At 48.3% G+C, this 17,619-nt stretch overlaps 1 protein-coding gene across 2 annotated transcripts in view; it reads left to right on the top strand.

The window, feature by feature from the left end:
- The window catches only part of lamc1 (laminin, gamma 1), an 80,663-nt gene that overhangs the window by 43,326 nt on the left and 19,718 nt on the right, over window positions 1-17,619 (top strand). For both annotated transcript variants that reach the window (XM_079243720.1, XM_079243721.1), the window contains exons 2-6: window positions 4,667-4,971; window positions 12,467-12,597; window positions 14,729-14,895; window positions 15,957-16,145; window positions 16,825-16,942. In XM_079243720.1, the coding sequence (XP_079099846.1) occupies window positions 4,667-4,971; window positions 12,467-12,597; window positions 14,729-14,895; window positions 15,957-16,145; window positions 16,825-16,942 (910 nt within the window). The remainder of the gene's footprint in view (window positions 1-4,666; window positions 4,972-12,466; window positions 12,598-14,728; window positions 14,896-15,956; window positions 16,146-16,824; window positions 16,943-17,619) is intronic.

Raw genomic sequence — 17,619 nt, 5'->3', positions numbered from 1 at the left:
AGGCGAGACGCTGGGAGGAGGAGACTTGAGCTGAGGGATGAGAGGATAACCTCCTGATGAGGATGGAGTGAGACGGTTCCAAACGTCGCTCTCAGATGGAGATTTTTGACGACGTCATGGTGGACCCACACTGTGGTCTTTTGTTCTCTGGTCACTACGCCGATTGTTCTGGAGGACAAGGAGGAGCAGTTCCTGCTGGTCCGCCTCATCGCCGTCCTCCTGCAGCGTCACTTCCTGCTAGGAGTCCTCGTCCAATCAGAAGCGGCGGCAGACAGCTGGCGTCCTCAGCGCTGTTTGCCGTGTGCTAACAGAAGCTTTTGTCCCGTGGTGGTGGTGACGGAGTCTTCCTGTCAGCCGGCGGGTCCCTGACCCTTCTGGCTTCGGCTGTCTGCTGATCGTCAGCTGTCTCCGGGTGATGAAGGCTTTTCTCATCGTCATCCTCAGAACCTCGTCATCCCTGCTGCCCGGAACCAGAACTGGACCCAGATTCTCTCTAAGTGGATCCAGTTTTCTCTGGGTGTGGAGATGGTCTGGTTGGCGGAGAGTGTTGCATTCTGGGTGATTTGGCAGCTGTCACTGAACAGATTAAAGGCTGGTTCTTTTTTTATTAAAACATTTCTAACTTTCCACGGAGCAAAAGGCAGAAACGTTTTACGGGAACTAAAGATGCGTTTAACAGCATAAAGCAGAAACTTTTAACAACAAGACATGAACTAAAGCTGCATTTTAATCTAATTAAGGGCCTTTTGAAAACTAACAAATAACCAGAAGGAACTTGAAGGATCTGAAGCTGCAGTTTTTGTTAAAAACATCATTTGAGGGAAATAAAGCCGAGTTTTAACCTGAAACTTTCTTCATCCGGAGCAGGAAGTAGAAGACGTTGAGCCTTCAGCCATGTTGGACGGGAGGACGTTTGTCTGATTCCATCCTTCATGTTTAATTTATTCTGGAATAAAATAGTTTTTTATTGTGTTTTTTCTTCGGGATGAAGTTATATTTTCCTGCGATGCGAAACAAACTAAAATGTCTTTAGAGCCTGTATTAATGTGCTTTAAATACCTTCGTATTGATCCTGACGTTCTCCAGACTCCTTCTCATGGGGGAACCGGTGTGCAGTTGCTTCATCGCAGCCTTTTGTGATCTTCAGTCCTATCAGCTGCTTCACCTTTATTTACCATCAACACAGAGGGGCCCCCGGGGGCCGGGGCCCCTGTCAGCGCTCTGTTTACAGAGCAGATTCTTTTGGTTGTGCAAACAGCCGTACCCCCTGCTGCTTGGCTTCAACATGGCAGCGCTCCTTCACACACTGACCGGCGACCGGCTCAGACTCGCCCGACGTGTCGAGACCGGCGGAGCCCCCGACCCCGAGTTAAAGGGCCAGACCGCCCCGCATTCCTGCTCTGCAGCTGCAGAGACGGAGCACTAGGAGACGTCATGTCTCTGAACATTTCACACGTGGATTCTGGGATTTAGTCTGTCAGCCGGGATTTCAGATCTATTGTCACTGACTGGAAACCAGTATAAGAAGTTACAACTGGTGTGATGTGTTCAGATCTCTTAGTCCCAGTTAAAACTCCAGCAGCGTCTGCAGGTTCCAGACCTGGTGGCCGAGTCTGCAGGTTCCAGACCTGGTGGCCGAGTCTGCAGGTTCCAGACCTGGTGGCCGAGTCTTCAGGTGCCAGACCTGGTGGCCGAGTCTCCAGGTTCCAGACCTGGTGGCCGAGTCTGCAGGTTCCAGACCTGGTGGCCAAGTCTGCAGGTGCCAGACCTGGTGGCCGAGTCTTCAGGTGCCAGACCTGGTGGCCGAGTCTTCAGGTGCCAGACCTATTGGCCGGGTCTGCAGGTTCCAGACCTGGTGGCCAAGTCTGCAGGTTCCAGACCTGGTGGCCGAGTCTGCAGGTTCCAGACCTGGTGGCCAAGTCTGCAGGTTCCAGACCTGGTGGCCGAGTCTGCAGGTTCCAGACCTGGTGGCCGAGTCTTCAGGTGCCAGACCTGGTGGCTGAGTCTGCAGGTTCCAGACCTGGTGGCCGAGTCTTCAGGTGCCAGACCTGGTGGCCGAGTCTTCAGGTGCCAGACCTGGTGGCCGAGTCTTCAGGTGCCAGACCTGGTGGCCGAATCTGCAGGTGCCAGACCTGGTGGCCGAGTCTCCAGGTTCCAGACCTGGTGGCCGAGTCTTCAGGTGCCAGACCTGGTGGCTGAGTCTGCAGGTTCCAGACCTGGTGGCCGAGTCTTCAGGTGCCAGACCTGGTGGCCGAGTCTGCAGGTTCCAGACCTGGTGGCCGAGTCTTCAGGTGCCAGACCTGGTGGCCGAGTCTTCAGGTGCCAGACCTGGTGGCCGAGTCTGCAGGTTCCAGACCTGGTGGCCGAGTCTTCAGGTGCCAGACCTGGTGGCCGAGTCTTCAGGTGCCAGACCTGGTGGCCGAGTCTTCAGGTGCCAGACCTGGTGGCCGAGTCTCCAGGTTCCAGACCTGGTGGCCGAGTCTGCAGGTTCCAGACCTGGTGGCCGAGTCTGCAGGTTCCAGACCTGGTGGCCGAGTCTTCAGGTGCCAGACCTGGTGGCCGAATCTGCAGGTGCCAGACCTGGTGGCCGAGTCTGCAGGTTCCAGACCTGGTGGCCGAGTCTGCAGGTTCCAGACCTGGTGGCCGAGTCTGCAGGTTCCAGACCTGGTGGCCGAATCTGCAGGTGCCAGACCTGGTGGCCGAGTCTGCAGGTTCCAGACCTGGTGGCCAAGTCTTCAGGTTCCAGACCTGGTGGCCGAGTCTGCAGGTTCCAGACCTGGTGGCCGAGTCTGCAGGTTCCAGACCTGGTGGCCGAGTCTCCAGGTTCCAGACCTGGTGGCCGAGTCTGCAGGTTCCAGACCTGGTGGCCGAGTCTCCGGGTTCCAGACCTGGTGGCCGAGTCTTCGGGTGCCAGACCTGGTGGCCGAATCTCCAGGTTCCAGACCTGGTGGCCGAGTCTTCAGGTTCCAGACCTGGTGGCCAAATCTGCAGGTTCCAGACCTGGTGGCCGAGTCTCCAGGTTCCAGACCTGGTGGCCGAGTCTGCAGGTTCCAGACCTGGTGGCCGAGTCTCCAGGTTCCAGACCTGGTGGCCGTGTCTTCAGGTTCCAGACCTGGTGGCCGAGTCTCCAGGTTCCAGACCTGGTGGCCGAGTCTGCAGGTTCCAGACCAGGTGGCCGAGTCTGCAGGCTCCAGACCTGGTGGCCGAGTCTGCAGGTTCCAGACCTGGTGGCCGAGTCTTCAGGTTCCAGACCTGGTGGCCGAGTCTCCAGGTTCCAGACCTGGTGGCCGAGTCTGCAGGTTCCAGACCTGGTGGCCGAGTCTTCAGGTTCCAGACCTGGTGGCCGAGTCTGCAGGTTCCAGACCTGGTGGCCGAGTCTTCAGGTTCCAGACCTGGTGGCCGAGTCTTCAGGTGTTTACAAACAATGACCCTCTTCTCTTCGCTATTAAATAGAATTTTATCAGTTTCGTCTTCCTTTAATTGTAGAAAATATTCTCATCCAGCTGATTATTTGCTCCAAACACCGACGGTAAGTCTTTTGGACATCAGTCGTCTGGTGACAAAGACACATAAAGTTGTGTATCATCTGCATAGCTGACAATCACTGTTAAAGTTCTGCAGTATTTGACTGAAAGTCAGTAGATTGAATTTAAACAGAAAAGGTCAGTTGCTGGTTCGATAGATAATCTCAGACTGAACCTCTAGACCACCTCTCAGTAGTCTGTAAGTACTTGGAGGCTTTTTTTCATGTCGGGACCTGAATCTGGGCGCCTGCAGCGTTGGGAGAATGCTGCATGAGGCAGATATCATCCAGCATCTTGGTTCCAGGTGTGTTCTTCAACTGGAATCACAGAACCAGAACCAGGAAAACATCTCACTGTCTGAGCTGAGCAGGATCCTCGCTGTAAGGGCAAACTTTGGAAAAACTCCTGCAAAGCTTCACAATAAAGCTGATCTCAGCGCCTGATCCATTACAAACACATGTCCACAAAAATTAGAATAGACAAACGACTAATTTAAAAAAAAATCAAGACCTGTGTTTTAGCATAGAAAGCAGTTGTTTTAACTCTGTGACTTTGTCCAGGCGGTTCAGTTCAGTGCAGTGTGAACACACCATTAGAGGAGACGAAGCTGCACCGTAAAGCAGGAACTTTTATAAGGAACTAAAAGTTTTATTTCCTGAAAAACGAAAGGTTCCTTTAGTTCCTACTTGTCGTAAGAAGTAGGAACTTTTAGGAAAATAAAGCCGCATTTCAATGAACACAAGAACTTTTTTAAGGAACTGAAGTTAAAATCAACCACATGAACTTTCTTCATCTTCCCAGCTGGAAGCAGAAACTGAACAGAGCACCGCAGAAGGTCGGACTGCTCTGGCCTCTGACGAGCATCTCCGGTTTCACAGTCAGGAAGCTCCAGTAGACCTCGTTTCAGACATGGAGCTGTTCATGTTTAGTCTCTGAGGGTCAGTTTAACCTTCATTCTCTTATCGTAAACTTCAGCTGCTGCTTAAACAACAACAGGGACCACGTGTTGGTGAAGGTCTGAATGAGTCCACAGGGATCTGGTTTTACATGTTTCCTGAAACTTTTTGGCCTGTTTGGCAGGAAAACAGCGACTTTCGGACTCCAACAAGCTGTCAAAACTTCTGGTGATGTCTTCTCTGCAGGTAAAGCCTTCGACATCACCTACGTGAGGCTGAAGTTCCACACCAGCCGTCCAGAAAGCTTCGTCATCTACAAGCGCACCAGCGAGGGCGGCCCCTGGGTGCCGTACCAGTACTACAGCGGCTCCTGTGAGAAGACCTACCAGAAGCCCAACAAGGGCTTCATCCGAACCGGAGAGGACGAGCAGCAGGCGCTCTGCACCGACGACTTCAGCGACATCTCGCCGCTGACCGGTGGAAACGTGGCCTTCTCCACGCTGGAGGGTCGACCCAGCGCCTACAACTTCGACAACAGCCCAGTCCTCCAGGTGAGCGCCCGATCTGAAGCGCTAGGTGTAGAAAATAACGGACTTGGTAAGAATCCGGATAGATGTTGGTCTGACTGGTTGTATCAACATGTTTTACTTTGTAATGATACATGTATTGATTTGATACAAGCAGATCAGATTTAAGTGTTTCTGAACCCCAACGTTCACTTTTTGAACTCGAAACTGAAAAACTCCCAGATGAGTTGGTCCGATAGCGATATTACCTCTACCTGGTCCTGGTACCGGTAGCCTTATAACACCTCTACCTGGTCCTGGTACCGGTAGCCTTATAACACCTCTATCTGGTCCCGGTACCGGTAGCCTTATAACACCTCTATCTGGTCCTGGTACCGGTAGCCTTATAACACCTCTATCTGGTCCTGGTACCGGTAGCCTTATAACACCTCTATCTGGTCCCGGTACCGGTATCCTGGTAACACCTCTACCTGGTCCTGGTACCGGTAGCCTTATAACACCTCTATCTGGTCCTGGTACCGGTAGCCTTATAACACCTCTATCTGGTCCCGGTACCGGTATCCTGGTAACACCTCTACCTGGTCCTGGTACCAGTATCCTGATAACACCTCTACCTGGTCCTGGTACCGGTAGCCTTATAACACCTCTACCTGGTCCCGGTACCAATATCCTGATAACACCTCTACCTGGTCCTGGTACCGGTAGCCTTATAACACCTCTACCTGGTCCTGGTACCGGTAGCCTTATAACACCTCTACCTGGTCCTGGTACTGGTATCCTGATGACACCTCTACCTGGTCCCGGTACCGGTATCCTGATGACACCTCTACCTGGTCCCGGTACCGGTATCCTGATGACACCTCTACCTGGTCCTGGTACCGGTATCCTGATAACACCATCGATGCTGTCAGCCGGCGATGACAAAACCTCACAAGAACTGGTTTTTAGACCCGTCTAAACTCCTCCTTTTCCTCCAAAGACCAGGTAAACTGGTCCTGGATCAAGTAAACTGGTCCTGGATCAGGTAAACTGGGCCTGGATCAGGACAACTGGACCTGGATCAGGTAAACTGGGCCTGGATCAGGAGAACTGGTCCTGGATCAGGAGAACTGGACCTGGATCAGGTAAACTGGGCCTGGATCAGGAGAACTGGGCCTGGATCAGGAGAACTGGGCCTGGATCAGGCAAACTGGACCTGGATCAGGTAAACTGGTCCTGGATCAGGAGAACTGGGCCTGGATCAGGCAAACTGGACCTGGATCAGGTAAATTGGGCCTGGATCAGGAGAACTGGGCCTGGATCAGGAGAAATGGGCCTGGATCAGTATTTTCTAAACATTGTGGGTTCAGACGTGTCCTTTTCATCCAAACCTGGAACCAGTCAGGAGGCCTGAGGATTTGGGAAGGATTCGTAGCGGTTCTACAGGTGATTAATCAGCGTATCGGTCTGAAACGTTCCAGGGGGACCAGCGGGTTTCAGAGGAGGCGGTTCGAGTGTTTCCATTGGTTCTGTCGGTCAGGTCGCAGGTTTGATGCCAAGCGTTTCAATATGTTGCTCGGCGACGCCCCCAGTTTTCCCACTGTGCCTTCATCTGGATGGTCTCTTTCCCTCCTGCTCCTCTTCCTCCTCCTCCTGCTCCTCCTGCTCCCCCTCAGGATGTTTGTGTTTCCATGTTCCCCCTCCAGGTTGCATCATAACTGCTGAGCTGAGTGGGATTTTGTTGCACAACGTTGGAACATTTGCAGCTCATCCTGCTCTGCTCTTCGGTCCGGGTTGAACATGTTGGTTCAAAGTCAAAATGGGAAACTGGATCCGGCTTGGACCGGACCGGACCGACTCTGCCCGGCTAGCACCGGCTTCCCACGGGCGCAAAACAAACAAAACACAAGGTTAAAAAAACGAGGACTAATCTGAGAGGAGCAGCAGGACTTGAAGCTGAAATCGTCGATGTTCTTCAGACTTTAATGACTTCCTGTCTTCTGTTTTCTTTTGGACTGAAGCCTCAGATTCATGTTTATTTATCTGCTTTTAACCCGATGAAACGACAGGAAACATTCAGGAGGATTATGTGTTAGTCATGGGACAAATCTGTCTCCGTTTATAAAACCTGATAAATGTCTCGGTGGGGAGACAGACAAACACCAAGTTTGGACACACCCATTGGTTTAAAGGAAAAGTGTGCTCGTTTAGTGCTAACAGACATGCTAACACCATGTTAACAGACATGCTAACACCATGCTAACAGACATGCTAACACCATGTTAACATACATGCTAACACCATGTTAACAGACAGGCCAACACCATGCTAACAGACATGCTAACACCATGCTAACAGACATGCTAACACCATGTTAACAGACTAGCTAACACCATGTCAACAGACATGCTAACACCATGCTAACAGACATGCTAACACCATGCTAACGCCATGTTAACAGACATGCTAACACCATATTAACAGACATGCTAACAGACATGCTAACACCATATTAACAGACATGCTAACACCATGCTAACAGACATGCTAACACCATATTAACAGACATGCTAACAGACATGCTAACACCATATTAACAGACATGCTAACAGACAGCAGCAGCGGGTTTGGTTGTTAGCCTGTTACACAGCAGCTGAAGAAGAGCCGGGCGGTCATGTTCTCTGAACTGTTTGGTTTGGATGTTGACGCTTGACAGAGTCTTTCGGCAGATTTCTCCCTGTCATGTTGCTATGCTACATGTTAGCATTGCTGCTTCCAGGTGTCTGCTAACATCTTCCCTTCCATAAGAGGTTAGTTAAAAAGAGGAATCTTTACGTAAATTTTACATCCAGTCAGATTTCCATTCAGTAACAAAACAAATGTCGAAACATCTTTTCACAACTTGTTTCCACGCCCACGACTTGCTTTTCTAAACGACCTGAAGCGAGTAGACCCAGCTGAGTCGGGTCACCAGACACACTGGTCAGAACGGGCAGGAAAGGCAGCCACGGTGGATGTCCGAAAGTGGAAAACGGAGAGAATTCCTCCTGGGGAATTCCTTTCATCTGAGCGCCGGTCAGACAGAAACAGCTGGTGAGTCAGCTGTCTGAATGCTTCAGTAAAGACCTGCTTCCACCTCCCCGACGCTCGCTGATTGTCCACACACTCTCAGCCTCTCCTGATTTCATGATGTCACACATGTTGTTAAAAGATGAAGGTATGCGAGTCCGCCATCAGACCACCTGTTTCTGCTCATCGGATGTCTGAACTCGTCCTTGTCTTCGTTTCCTTCCGGAGGGGACGGTGAAACGCTGCCCCAGTGGCCGTCCTGATGAACGGGACAAAGCAGACATGAATCAGCTGAAGTGATCGGACATCTTTATGGGTTCTGACTTCCTTCCTGGCCTCCATCCCTTCCTGGCCTCCGTCCCTTCCTGGCCTCCGTCCCTTCCTGCCCTCCGTCCCTTCCTGGCCTCCGTCCCTTCCTGCCCTCCGTCCCTTCCTGGCCTCCGTCCCTTCCTGCCCTCCATCTTGGTGCTTCCCCTCCGTGTAAATGAACAGATTTAGCTCTGCAGCTCCGCTCCAAACTTCCTTATTTGACTTGTCAGCATGAAGCTATTTATACCAAAGCTGGGGGTGGTTTGGGAGGCAGGCGGCCTGTCGGAGGCGTCAGACGACTGTTGGTTGCTCTGTGACATTCCTGCCGTCTGTCATCTCTGAGCTCAAAGTGGCGTTTAACCACCAGCCATCACAGTGTGCTTCCTGCTGAGGGGAATTGTGACCCTTTCAGAGCCGCTTGGCACCTCCGGCGCAGGTGTCTGGGTTCAGTTTCCACCTCTAACAGTGGTCTGAAGACATGTTTCAGACCCTCTTTCTGCTGTTGGGCAAGCCCTGCATCTGATGGCATTTTCTTTTTAAACTTTATAACCACAGAACTTGATCCTCATCCAGCTGGAAATATGGAAACATGACGCAAAACTCTGTCGTCCTGGAAACCAAAGCCATGAACTGCAGGAAGTTCAGTGCTTTCTAAAAGTAGTTATCTGAGAATATCTTTAATATCCGGGACAGAAATGTTCCATAAGTATCTGTAAATGGGTCGATATCTGACCCTGGTTTTCGCCTGAAGACAGCTGGGATCGGCTCCAGCTCCCTGTGACCCTTCATCAGACCGGGCGGTCGGGATAATGGATGATGAGTTGATTTCTGATTGGATTCAGTCAGACTGAGATGGGATCTGCCTGCCGGACTGAAAATAAATGGTTTTTCCTTTTGGGTTTTCTTGGTTACAAATTGCGGTGTGCTGACGTAAATGTGGAATATTTGGTGTGTTTCTACGGGCATGTAGATGGCGAGGAGTGGGGGGCCCGACATGGAGCCGTGGGGAACGCCACATGCTGGTTAATGACCTGTTTTGATCCAGGTGCAGCGGTTGGAACGGGGAGCATTGATTTAAAAATGTCAGACAGATCGATTGAATTTTGATTTTTATCATTCAACAAACGTCAGTTTCTGATCAACTCGATAAGTCGATGAGCTTATTGATCATAAATTTGCAGCATCTGATGGTTGCTTGTATCTTTCTTCTTCAGCATGTTTTAACTCTTTTAATGCCGAGGATTGATTTATTTCTTTCATTAAACCTGTTGAAGGTGCAGATGTTGCTCAGATGCTGACATTCTGTCAGAAACTGGCTGAATGACGTATCGTCCTGGTCTGCGCCCCAGTAGAGATGGTGGACTCTCGGTTTACCCCCCAGTTCTTAAACTTGCGGGTTTTTTTAGCTGGTTAGCTACCAGTTAACCTTGTTTTCATCATTATGAACATGTTGGCTAGCTGAATGTCGCTGTATGAAACCCTACGTTCCACCACGTCCACATGACTGGAATCCTGTGTTAAATGGAAGATAATCGCTGGATTATCTTCCGGTTGTTCTGCAAACAAAATGTCTATTTGATGTCGCTGTTTCCTGCCCACCCACCCCAGAAACACTGCAAAATGTTGCTTTTCTCTGAGAAAGCATGGCATGGTTTACCAGCAAGGCTTCTGCAGCCATGTGTCCCCATTCGCTCCCTGAAGTCACGTGACCAGGGTTTAAAACGGGTTTTCGTTTCACTTTTCGTAGATTTCTCACGAAGAACTTCCTGAGTTTTCTCTCTAAAGGGTGCTATATAAATAAAAAACGGCTTTCTGATGAGTTGTTTCTTCTGCTGCTGTAAACTAAACTCTGAGACAGATGCTGGGATTGTTCTGGAAATCCAAACAAATGGAAGTTTAACAAACGGCTGGTTGCAGCTGTAACTGGCACATGCTGGATGTTTGTGGCTCTCAGAGGAGTTTTCTCGCAGCATTCTTCCTTCAAGAGAACACATGTCCTGACCGCGGCGCTCCACAGAGCTGTCTGTGATTGATGCTAGACAAATGTTTTGTACCGTTTAGTCGGAATCTGTGCGAGCTTCCGGGATCGGACCGTGTGGGGAGCTGCAGCTTTGCTTCAATCATGAAGCGATGGTGAAGCAAACCAGCTGCAGAGCAACAACAATCCTTCATCCCGGCCAAGTGTGGCGCAGAAAGCCGAGCCTCCATCAGGGTTGGCCCGAAGCCGGACGTGTTACAGCCCACATGTTCTCGCCAAGCCTTGGACCAGGACCATGAGCAGTCTGCTGGCAACATGACCGGCTCCCTGCATCACTCAGACCATGTTTAGATCAGTTAAACATGTTCATTAGGCGAGTTAGAACATGTCGCAGATCTGATGATGATCTCGACCACGAGCGGCCGCGTCAGGGCCCAAAATTCCCTCAACTTCACTCCAAGTCTGGGGCCTGATTTTCCTGCCGGGATCCGAGAGGAGTTAACTGAGGACAGGTCAGCTTCCCGAGTCCCGGATCCACATTCCCAGCAGTTATACGAGGATTTGACATCACCCTGCAAAGCCGCAGGAGGAGGTGGGAGGTTTTTCTGAGTGGGCAGATAATGTTCAGCTCAGTTGACCTGAAGATGAGGGAAGGAAGTCCGGCTCTGTCCGTCTGACCCCGGTCGCTTTGTGTGCTCGCAGAGCTGATTCCAAACCAAGCTGAAGTAAAAGTCCAGCAGCAGCCGACAGGAGTCTGCTGCCAGCACACCTTCTACTAATTTCCTTCCTCAGGGAAGTTTGGAAAACGCTGTTTTAATCACTTTTCTGGTGTTTTCAGCGTGAGCAGGCTGTTCTTCTGTCTGACTGGTTTTTATTCAGCTCTGGGCCACTTGTTTGTCTTCAAACAGCTGCTCTCAGTGCTCGCTCAGCTGAATACAAACCTTTGGGCCGATAAGCCTCCTGCTGATTCCAAACAAAGCCGTTGCTGGCCCAGTTTCCCATGAGGCTTTAAAACTGGCGGGATGTTGAGTAACTTCCCTCGTCCCCCGAAAAACGGAGCTGGAGTTCTTGAGTCATTTTCTGCATTTGGCTTGTAAAACACAAAACATCAGTCTTCACGTCTGCTTCCCAGGGGAGGACCTGAAACTGCTTTCAGATCTGTGATCCAGGCGGTCCAAAGAGGCCTGGATCGGATCTGGGGTCTCATGTTCTCCTGGAAGGAACATCCATGTTCCAGGATGAGCTGGAAACTTTCCGTAATCAGGTCAACTACAAACCTGCAGGGTCTGTTTTCCTCCAGAAATGCCTTCATTCATGGTGTGATGAATTCAACCCGGTGTTAGAAACGTTCCTCAGAGACTTTTCTCCATGTTCACATCAAGCATCACACAGGTACTGCACAATTATGATGAGAATCTGCCTATCCACCACATACCTGGTTACCTGGTTACCATGCTAAATGGCTACCAGGTTACCTATTTACCTGGTTGACTGGTTACCTGGCTACTTGGTTACCTGTTTACCTAGCTACATGACTACATGGTTACCTGTCTACATGGCTATGTGTTTACCTGGCTACCTGGTTTCCTGGTTACCTGGCTACCTGGTTGCCTGTTTACCAAGCTAAATGGCTACCCGGTTACCTATTTACCTGGCTAAATGACTTCTTTTTTTTTTTTTTTTTTTTTTAAGTCTGTCTTTCCGATGAACAGATAAATGAAGACAAACTGCTTCTTGCTGCTCTGGTTGCAGACCAGTTATAAGATTTGTTGTTAAAAGATAAAAAGCCATTCAAGGTTTCTGCATTCTTGGAGTCTCAATATGAATCATACCGGTTAGGATAATGGAGTACAGTATCTCCTGGAGAGCATCCACATTGACGACCTTGACTCCTGAAACGCCTCCACACAGATAACCAGACTGTTTCAGAAACGATAATCCCTCCTGTCCTTGATTGACTCAGACACTGTAGAGGACGCCAGCATCTACAGGCAGGCGGGTTGTTGTGAAAATATTCTTTGTTTTACTCTTCTATTATCATGAGGCTTATGAGTTTGCAGACATGGTTGGAATTTAAGCCTGTCTAGGGGTTCACACTGACATTTGTAAAGAAAAGGAGGTGATTTAGCATCCATGTATAAGTCAGGGATCTGCTCATGCGTCTTCACTGTGTTTGTGTTGCAGGACTGGGTGACGGCCACAGACATCAGAGTGACCCTGAACAGACTCAACACTTTTGGAGACGAGGTTTTCAATGACCCCAAGGTCCTCAAATCCTATTACTACGCCATCTCTGACTTCGCAGTAGGTGGAAGGTAATGTTGTCTTTCATCTTCTAACACTTTTGTCTTCAAGAACTCTCCTCAGATAAAGTTACTGGATGAATGAGAGTCCTGGTCTTGATGCTGTACCTTGTGGTCTACTTTCCTCTGTCCAGCACATGAATTTACATGGGGGGTTGTAGGAGGAGGGGGGATCAACAGGCATTACAAGAGTGTTAAACACTGTGCCTCTGCAGCCATAATCTGTTTGAAATGTGGAGCAGATTTCCATTACACAGCCAGCATTCCTAACATTCCTGGCCGACAAGGCTGGATTACAGGGAAACCGGAATGGGGCGGACCCATTGCCATGACGGATGGAAGACAAGGAAAGAGGCCTGTGTCTAGCACCTGCAGGATTTAACCTTTACTAATCCAAGGAGAGGTTTCTGAGGAGTTTATAGCTCTGCAGAGCCTCCATTATTTGCCTGCTGATGTTGACCTGTGAGCTGCAACACAGCTTCATGTCTAACCAGCACAAACAAGAGGACACTGAGCTTCAATCTGCTCTGAGAGAAGGAAGTGTTTGTTAAAACTCAAGTCCAACTTGACCTCAGTGAACTCTTCCAGTCATCTGGTAGCATGTACGGAATTAGCAGAAAAATGTTAACAACGAAACGTTATATAAAAATATTTGTAAATTTAAATAAAAGGTTTCATATTTGGATTAAATAAATAAATGCCAGATCAGTTCTTTGTGGATTCAGCCTTTTTACTCGGCAGCAGACATTAATGTAGCTAGCACCTGAATAGTTTAAAAGTTAAAAAGATGACAATGTTTCTAGCTAAAAAACAAAGCTGAGCTAACTGTTAATTAGCTCATAAGAAAAACAACAAAAGCCAGAGGCTGTTTGAAACGAACGCTAGCAGTTTAAGGGCTAGCTAGAGAAGCTAAGCTAACTGTTAAGTAGCTCATAAGAAAAACAACGATATCCAGAGGCTGTTTGGAACAAACGCTAGCAGTTTAAGAGCTCGCTAATAAAGCTAAGCTAACTCTTAATTAGCTCATAAGAAAAACGACAAGAGCCAGAGGCTGTTTGAAATGAATGCTAGCAGTTTAAGAGCTAGCTAACAAAGCTAAGCTAACTGTTAAGTAGCTCATAAGAAAAACGACAAGAGCCAGAGGCTATTTGAAACGAAAGCTAGCAGTTTAAGAGCTGGTTAACAAAGCTAATGTGACTATTGAGTAGCTCGTAAGAAACATAATCCAGTTGTGGTTTTAAGTCAGAGCTAATTTGATCACAGAAATAACCAACATATATCTGAATAAAGTAAAATAAATTTCCTTCATGCTAAAATTATCAGTCGAGAAGCTAATGGCAGCCAAAGCTGTTGGGAAGTGTGGAAGGCACATAACAAATCACATAAAAATAAAACAAATTGTGTAGAGAATATTAAGCTAACAGCAACACCTTAAAAGACATTTATCTGCTGTTTTTATTTTTTATGTAAAACTTTCAAACTGCTTTTTGTTTATGTTCTACGTACGAACTTCATGGTTGATTTGAGCTACATGAGGAAATTAAAAAGCACAATTAGCTCTTTCTTTCATGCTATAAACACTAATTAATCTAATCTTTAATTTATTTTAATGAAAGATTACATTGTTCATTAATTCTCTTTTGTGATTCTGGGTAGCTGTAGAGAAACACAAAGCTGATTGTTAGTCATATTATTTAGCTTCAGCTAAAACAGAACTGTAAAATATGCACAACGCTGCATATTTTCAAGCTTCAAGCTTCAAGAACTTGGATGATAAATTAGTGTATTGTAGATTAACATGCAGCCTCTTGAGGTTTCTCTTCCTTCCTAGCATCAGTGTTTCCACACTTGAGACAATAGCCGAAGGTGGCATCTGCACAAGTCCTGTCCTGTCCTGAGGAAGGCTTCACAAATCCTGTCCTCAGAGGCAGAGCGGAAAAACTTCATCAGACAAAAATAGCATCCACATTAAACCGTCCTGTAATATCCTGAGAGACTGCCGGATTTCTATTTGAAGATCGTCTCGTGTCCTTTCAGAATTCAGATTTGAGCAATGTGATGAGACTGACATGCTTCAGAGTTCTCATTCGTTTGCAGAGGTTGTGCAACATCCAGGTGTAACAGGTGTGTTCCTCTGCTGCAGGTGTAAGTGTAACGGCCACGCCAGCGAGTGCATCAGGAACGGCGTTGGACGGCTGGTGTGTAACTGCAAACACAACACGGAGGGGGACGACTGCAATGTGTGCAAACCGTTCTTCAACGACCGGCCGTGGAGGAGAGCGACGGCCGACAACCCCAACGAGTGTCTGCGTGAGTCGAACTACATCTTGCAGCATTGATTAGCAGAAGAAAACGTAGGAAAAGGACTCAATTTATATGGAACCGACACACCGAGCAGGAAGCGCTGATCCCTGGAGGACTGTCACATAGTTAGACTGGATAGTTCTTACCGGCATCTCTGTGCAGATCAAGCACCAACCTCAGGGCTGTTTAGAGTAAAGCCTATGTGGAAGTGCCAGAAGCTGCAGTTCCCCCGTCATCCACTGGGGGCTCCAAAAAGACCAACTTCACAGTGGAAATAAACAGGTTTACAGAAGAAATATACATGTTTACAGCAGAAATAAACATGTTTACAGCTTGCTACAAAAGCCTTTTAGGTTTAACAGGTCAGGTTTACTTTCATGACAACTGTAGGGTGGATTTTTTTATATTTATCCATTTAAATGTTAATTAAACTTAAATTTTGCATTGAAAGGGGGCGTGTTCTTTTGATTGACAGGTCTCTGATATCTGGCAACAAAAATGTGTAGCACAACTGCTGGCTAACGGTGTGAATTAGCTTTATCCTGCATACATCCATTAGCTGGGTAGCTCCCGTTAGCTCCGGGTTAGTTCGGTTAGCTCTTAGTTACAGGGAGCTTGGAGCTAGCAGCACACTGTAGCTTTAGCCTGTATACCTCCGTTAGCTGGTTAGCTCCCATTAGTCATGGGTTAGCTCTGTTAGCTTTTAGCAACAGGCAGCTCAGACTTTGAGTGTCAATCACCCCCCCAGCTCCACCTCTTTGCCCGTTTTTGTATTTTCCTGTGGTGACGGTACTTGTACTGCTGCCAAGATGGTGACAGTGGGACCCGCCTAACGAGTTCAGCTCTTTATGAAGTTACGGGGGCCGTCACAGAGGCTCCGCCCATCTTTTATATCCAGTCTATAATAAAATGTTAACGTTCGGAGCAGTTTGTGTGAGTTGAATCTTTATTCAGCTTGATGAAAACCTGCGTTGTACATGTGTTCCTGTGACGTTCTGGGCTTCTCTCCAGCTGCTACTGGTTTCCAGTGTCCAGACTGTTAACATGGAGTTATGTTTGTGTCTCAGCCTGCGACTGCAACGGGAAGAGCTCCGAGTGCTACTTCGATGCGGAGCTGTACCGGGCCACGGGTCACGGAGGTCACTGCAGAAACTGCGCCGACAACACGGACGGTCCCAACTGCGAGCGCTGCCTGGACAACTATTACAGAGACCAGAGCGGCAGCCGCTGCCTGCCCTGCAGCTGCAGCCCCACCGGTACGTCCGTACCCGGCGAGAAGAGACGCTGAAGCAGCGTCCAGACCAGCTGGCGCTTCCCGCTGTCAGCTAAAATATTAGATTTCCCTTCAAAATAAATTTAGAATAAATGATTCCATTTTAGATACTTTGTAAACCTTAGTTCAGTCCTAAATATGATACAGCTGGTTTGAGTCCTCCCCAGCAACAGCCTAAAGCTAAAGGTCAAAGTCAGTCGTCTCGGTAGCCAGTTCTAACTGTTAGCATCAAACCTGAGGCCATAAAGTACTACTTTCTACATATTTTAAAGATTAAAATAGATGGTTGCAGTGTAGCTAACAATGCTAACTCAACTGTTTGTAGCTCATAAGAAAACTTTTCCTAAAGGGAAGCTAACCGAGAGACAGATAAAATAAAGTTAACTATGCTAATCTAACAGTTTAGCAGAAAATTACACAAACATGACTCACAGTTTAATCGCTAACCAAAGATGAAACTAAAAAGGATGTTTTTTGAAGTGCAGATGTTCTGGCGTGTGTAAACTGTTGCAGATGTTCGGTGTGTTTTGAACTGGTTTTAACATGAATCTACTGCTGACACAGTGACACATCTGCTCTGTCAGGGTTGTCTCATGGAGCCTGATTGTTTGTATTGGTTAAAGGTTAATGTGCTAACGCCCAGCGCTTGTGTGTGTTTACAGGTTCTGAGTCTCCTCAGTGTGACAACAGAGGTGTGTGCGCTTGTAAACCAGGCGTGACCGGGGAGAAGTGTGACCGCTGCCAGCCAGGATACCACAGCATGACGGAGGCCGGCTGCAGGTACAACGCCGTAGATCAGATTTGTCCCGTCCACACGCTCCCAACCAGCCGAGCCTCAGTTGTCACGTGTTAAAGTCCAGTTAGAAAAGGACTGAACCAGTATGGCGTGTTGGGAAGGCTGAGAGCTGGATTTCTACAGGATAAAAACAGCAGGATAACTTATCTGTATGTTGTGTTGAGGAAGGACAGAGCGCCCTCTGCTGGCCACAACAACCTGTTTGTCCGTCTTGTTTTAGAAGTTTCTGCTTTAAAGTTAAATGCGTTTACTGCCACACATGGTGTCATTATTGAATTATAAATGCATATGAAACCAGTTTGTCATGAAGGGAGGCTGCTCCCAGTCAGGACCCACCTCATCTGGACCACATATTCAGCTCCAGAGGCGGCAATTCCTGGTCCAGAAAGTAAAAGTCCAGTCCGGCAGCTGCTCCCACCAGTCACCAAACCAGCTGAATTTAATGAGCAGAGTTTACCTGTCAGGTAAACAAGCCTGTTAGTGAAAACACCTGTTGTAAATGTACAGGTAGATCCAGAAACATGGCAGGACTTTTACTTTCTGGACCGCCACCTCTGTTCAGCTCTGACAGACATGGATCAGAAGCACGCTGCATCCGTGTTCGACGCTCAGCAGAAGTCTGGCGTCTGTTCAGGCAGGCTCAGATAAAACACAGACTTGT

The sequence above is a fragment of the Telmatherina bonti genome, assembly GCF_933228915.1.
Source record: "Telmatherina bonti genome assembly, chromosome: 7".
Classification (NCBI taxonomy): Eukaryota; Metazoa; Chordata; class Actinopteri; order Atheriniformes; family Telmatherinidae; genus Telmatherina; species Telmatherina bonti.
Note: the sequence above shows the minus strand (reverse complement) of the source record. Positions and strands in the feature narration are given on the sequence as shown.